Here is a 6,126-nt window from a genome sequence, read left to right on the forward strand (position 1 = left end):
ATAAATATCCAAAGAGTTCTTTGGCTCGAGTTGAGGATGGAAGGTGATGCTCCAGCGAAATACATGTTTCAAGTGACAGTATGAGAAAGAGGATGTAGTGCAAGATCATCAATTCGATAGAATATCAATTTAAAGAAATATTGATTACATTTGAAATACGAAATATTAGAAGGCGTAAGTGAAGTAGAAACTTTCGAATTACGATTGCGTCAGGGTGAAAAGGTTTTTTTGTGGTTTACCTTTAACATAAGCCATATAAAAGTAAATTGTTTTCAAAATTAATAATAATTTTTTTTTAAAAAAATTAAATTCATATACTTATTAATTCGTACAAACTCTTAGAAGTTATTTGTTTAATTATTAAAATTATTGTGCTATAAACAGTGTTGTTAAAAAATTTTTTAATATAATTTTAGTGTTTAATTATGCCATATTAACAATATGCATTAATTTACATGTGAAATTGAAACTTTGTGATGACAAAATAAATGCTTTAAAATAAGAACATAAAATGTAAAATTAATTTTTTATTGTTCACATTTAGTAATATTAAATTAGCAATTTTTCCATTCCAGACAACGTGTATTTACAAATAAATTTAGTAAAACAAATTGCAAAATATAAATATTCATTGTAGGTTAACACTTAAATTTTCTCGTAATCAGAACTTTGCATACAAAAGTTCAACATAAACACGAAATCCGAACTCTAAAATTGAAAATTAACAATTTTAAACTATTTTTAGTATTAATTTCAGATCTCAATTGTTTTATTTATAGAATTATGTTGTAATTTTCATTAAGATTTTACGGCTTTGTTGTGAGATACTTGACAACTTATCATTAACATTTGCGTACTTCAACTGCGGAGTATTTAAAATTTTCAAAATTAGTGCTCAGCAGTATTTGCACTTGTGATTCAGAAGATTGCAGTCAATTTGCATGTTTTTGCAATTACATTATTAACTGCAGTCGGTGCTAAACTGGCTGACCTTGTAATTTATAACAAACCCGTTTTAATTTTACTAAACTTTACTTTGATTCGTTTGTTAGAAGCCGCAGATACACGTGACAAGTAACTAATTAATTACATTTTAAAGCATTTCCTAGAAATATGTTAGGCCACACCAAACACTTAGCTTTTGTTATTTACACATTTTCAGAATTGATTTAAATTCAATTAAAATAGTTGTTTAAATCATATGGACAATTAAATGCCCTATAGCACATATAAAGTGTTTATATTTATGATTAACGCATTTTCAAAATTAATTCGCTAATTGTATAGCAATTAGTAGCAATACCAACACGAAAATGTTTTAGATAATTGTGTCAAAACAACCTAACTGTCTACTAATTTAATTCAATTAGTTGAATGCCGTATCGAAAAAATTCCATTTTCAAAATTAACTCGCTAATTGTATAGCAATTAGTAGCGATACGGATGCGAAGATGTTTTAGATAATTATATTGATTATACTGACGATCAAATTTGAAAGAAAAACAAAAAAATTATAAAAAAAAAAAGTAATATATAGGCCATGTGCGAATTTTAGTAAATTGAGGTAAAGTAAATTGAAATTTCATAGGGATTTTCTGCATTGCACTTATGTAAATTTATTGCATTTATTTATAATTTTTGGTTAAAAGTTTTCAAATTTTTTTATTTATTTATTAAACCTCTTATAAAATTTTCACAATGGTAACACCTAATTTATATAATTTTTATCTAATTTGCCCTACAATTCAATTTACAAATTCTGGTAAATACCAACATTCAGTGCAATATCGATATAATTTACTATTTCCCTCAATTTATTATCAATTTACTCGAACTCGCACACGGCCATAGTATCTTTTCTAAAGCTGGGTCTATTATATATAGTAAATTGTTAATAAACTTTTAATAATTGAATTTTACTGAATTTATTCATTAACTTCAAATTGTCTGCCAGGTATTGTCTGCCTAATTTATATTGTGCTAATTTAGTTACTATAGTCTAAACACTTAATTTTAAATGCACAAGTATAGTTGGGTTTAATTAATGTGAGCTGTAAACACAGCTTTACAAGTTAGCAGGTTGTTACGAGCAAAGTAATTAAAAAACACAGTGTAAACACATAATTTTAAGTGTATAAGTGTCGTTGAAGTTTGTAAATGTGAAGTGTAAACATAGCTTTACAAGTTATTAGGTTGTTGCGAGAAAAGTAATTAAAAAAGAAATGATATTATTTTAAATGACTTTCTTTGAGTTAGTGAAAGTAGGATATAGTGGGAAAAAGTTTTAATAGTATGAAAAAGAAACCTACTGACATTTAAGTTAATAGCTACAAGGCTAATAGGTAATAGCTTTAGTAATTTTTACATTAGTAATTGTTAATTTGATTTATTTTGCATTTCAAGTTGATTGTGTACTTAACATACTGTTCAATTACGGATATAGAGTGAGTGTTTGCTGATATTTTCAGGTTTATTGATGATATGTATTTAACTACCTACTTGCATATTTGCACTGAGATGAAAATTTTTGCTAATTACGTATTTGAAAAATTGCAACGCAAAAATATATTGCTCGTTAATATTTTTTGTTTACAATAACAGATAATAGTAAACTATATAATATACACATAGTAGATATACTTAGTAAGGCAGCTAAGAAGTTGTTAAATTGTATTGCAATCACATCTTTTAGCATTAATTAATAGAAAATATAAGAAAAAAATATTTACAATTGATTGATAAGTTAATATTGTTGTTTTTAATAAAATTATTGCAATTATTTTTTAAATAAAAATGCAATGAATATTGTGTGCTATATTAATCGTGGTCTATTTAGTCAGTTTTTGGACCATTTTTCTGTGAAAAATTTATGAGATATGAGATAAAATTCAGTTATATTTATAATGTATTGTATAAAAAATTTGAAATAAATTTATTCTGAAAAGAGTGATTCATTTCGATAGAACTTTAGTTTATAGCTTCATTAATGCTACTTGAAAATTATATATATAATATGCATTTCGCATTATTGAGCAAAAATATATAACAATTATAATTGTTTATTTATTTACTTTTAAAAAGGTTAAATTGAAATTGTAAAATAAAACTTATATATGAAATTGTAAGAATTTTATTTAATAAACAATAATCATTTCAGTATATAACAGAAATAAAAGCTATTAAAGAATATATTTGAGATACAAACTTAGACACTGAACAGCGTTCAGTTTTTTCACAAAAAAGTTTATAAAAACTTTCTTATTTCAAAGTTATATAAAATATATAATACCAACTTTAATATATAACTGTCTCTAAAGATTTATATATAGGAAGGAAGAATTGACACTATTAGTTTATTGTAAACGACTACTAAACAATATTTAAAAACAAAAACAAAATTTATATTTTTCAGTATAAAATATTTATTACTATTTTCGGATATAAGAAGCTATTAAACATTCGAGTCATGTAGAATATGTCATATATGCAATTAAATAAGAAATATTTACAACCATTTTCATGAAAAAAGTGAAACTTAGTAAAACTACTTTTATAAACATTATTTTAGATTAAATGTAATACTCGATTAACATATAAATATATAATAGCACAATGTTTGTTACATGAAAACGTAAAATATGCAAATTATTATTTATTATTATTTACACATTGCTTTATCTTTAAGTTAGTTTCTGAAAAACAACTGTTAAGTTTACATATTGTAGTAACTAATTTAATATCATTATATGAATCGAAACTTTTCTATCTCTCAGCGATGCCACCCACCACCACCTCCATATCCACCATGACCACCTGCTGTACCACCTGCACCACCAGCACCACCCCCTCCACCTGCACCTCCACCACCCGCACCACCAGCGCCATATCCGTAACCACCCGATGCACCCGGATGTCCAGCAGCACCACCGGCTCCTCCTAATCCACCATAACCACCACGACCCCCTGCAGCACCACCAGCGCCTCCCGCACCACCACCACCACCAGCGCCCCCACCACCGGCACCACCAGCACCAGACCATTGCCCACCACCTCCGCCGCCGTAACCGCCATAATTACCAGACAAAGCATTAGGTTCACTAGCTGGCCAACCGTAACTGCCCGGTGAGCCAGGTTGTCCAGGAGCTCCGTTTAACCCACCAGCTCCACCCCAACCACCAGCTACACCGCCACTTCCTCCCCATCCTCCTTCATTTCCAATTTGGCTACCATAATTACCGCCACCATGACCACTCTGACTGCCGTATTTACCACCGCCTGATTGTCCAGGGGAGCCGTAATTTGCTCCATCTCCTCCTTGGCCACCATAACTACCACCACCATGTCCACCTTGGCCTCCATATCCACCAGGCTGCCCCGGTTGCCCAGGTTGTCCAGGACTACCATTACCGCCTACATATTCACTATGACTGCCAATACCATACCCGCCAGGTTGACCTGGCTCACCAGCACTACCACCAGCTCCTCCCCAACCAGCATTCCATCCTCCTCCAGCTCCTCCATTGCCACTCCAACCACCAACACCACCTGGTGCGCCAGGTTGTCCTGGTAAACCATCAATGCCACCATATCCACCTTGGCCTCCATAACTACCATCACCATGACCACCCTGACCGCCATACTCTCCTCCTCCTGGTTGCCCTGGTTGTCCAGGGGAGCCATAATTGCCGCCATCTCCTCCTCTACCACCATAATCACCACCACCACCACCATGTCCACCTCGACCTCCATATCCACCAGGCTGCCCCGGTTGACCAGGACTACCATCACCGCCGCCATATTCATTATGACCACCAATACCATACCCGCCAGGTTGACCTGGTTGTCCTGGCTCACCAGCACTACCACCATCTCCACCCCTACCACCATAACCACCACCACCACCACCATGTCCACCTTGACCTCCATATCCACCAGGCTGACCTGGTTGCCCAGGTTGTCCTGGACTTCCACCACTTCCACTACCATAACTTGGCGAACGTCTGTATATTGTATGCACAGGTGGTCCAACCGGTTCTTTTAATGGCAAGTCACTACAGCCATTATCCAATACACACAAATCATCATTATCACTTGCTGTAATTATAAAAACAAAATCAAGATATTTCTGTTCACAGTTTTCATTTAGATTTCAACGTAAAAGTTCATACCAGTGCAAACTATAGCATTGATGAGTAACACAATAATCGACACAATCTGAAATTGTTTCATTTTTCAGTACAAACGGTGAAATCTATTCACTGTGAAATACAATTGACAAATAATCTATGAGCGTTTTCAGCTAAGGTTTTTATTAGATGATGTATACCCAACCGTAACTAAATGATTGGAAGAGTATTTTCCCCAGAATATTGCCGTAAACATTGCTGAACTAATCACAAAGTATTTAAGACGCGCTGCGAACTCGTATCTATCTTATATGTCTATAATTGATGGTTCCGTACGAACCATTAACCAAACAGAAATTATATATAGAAATAAAATAATTAAAATTATTAAATAGCTATAATTTTACTTTGGAATTTTGTTATTAAAAAGCTTTTTTATATAAAATGCTTTTTAAAAATAAAAAAGCACTACTACTAACTAAACAATCTATTGTAGAGAAGCAATTCAATTGAGTAAGGCAGCATTTTGTATGCTCGACGAAACAAAATAATGGATTATAAACTTTGAAAGAACACTGAAAAAGGCGAAGACTGTGGTGTCAATTGAAATGGTCACTATGCCACAACTATTCTTTTTTCGGGAGGACTGCGTATGAGACGTTTCTGATTAACTACAAAAGCGCAGCATATTTAGCAATAGTGGTGGATATCGTTAGTACATGGAAGATGGATAAAAGTTTTATCTACAGGTATATATAACAGATAACAGAGCAGATAAAACTTTGGTTCACAGTTTGATCGTTGTATGGCAAAATGTATGATTTGCATTGTAAAGTGATGGATTAGCTAGATTATTTATCCGATTTGGTTCCCAGTGATTCTTTTTCGGTTTAAATATTGGCTTAGAGAACAGAGAGAATTCTCTTCAAATAAAAGGGCGATATCCACTAAAAATAGGTACCATAATTACCTTGACGTAATGCCAGCGGTATACACAAGA

General features: G+C 32.5%; 1 protein-coding gene across 1 annotated transcript; it reads right to left on the bottom strand.

The window, feature by feature from the left end:
• Positions 1-3,398: 3,398 nt before the first annotated feature.
• On the bottom strand, positions 3,399-5,276 carry LOC119669983 (glycine-rich cell wall structural protein 1.8-like). The gene is made up of 2 exons (XM_038080057.1): positions 5,169-5,276; positions 3,399-5,094 (listed from the first exon to the last, which is right to left on the bottom strand). The coding sequence occupies exons 1-2, from the start codon at positions 5,227-5,229 to the stop codon at positions 3,770-3,772; spliced, it is 1,386 nt and encodes a 461-aa protein (XP_037935985.1). The 5' UTR covers positions 5,230-5,276; the 3' UTR covers positions 3,399-3,769.
• Positions 5,277-6,126: the final 850 nt, after the last annotated feature.

Source organism: Teleopsis dalmanni, chromosome 1 (genome assembly GCF_002237135.1).
Source record: "Teleopsis dalmanni isolate 2A chromosome 1, ASM223713v2, whole genome shotgun sequence".
Taxonomy (NCBI): Eukaryota; Metazoa; Arthropoda; class Insecta; order Diptera; family Diopsidae; genus Teleopsis; species Teleopsis dalmanni.

Bases quoted from the DNA above. Each gene is read 5' to 3' on its own strand.
- LOC119669983 (XM_038080057.1), bottom strand. From the start codon at position 5,229: ATGAAACAATTTCAGATTGTGTCGATTATTGTGTTACTCATCAATGCT. The intron at 5,095-5,168 runs GTATGAACTTTT...TTATAATTACAG, and splicing joins CAATGCTATAGTTTGCACTG to CAAGTGATAATGATGATTTG.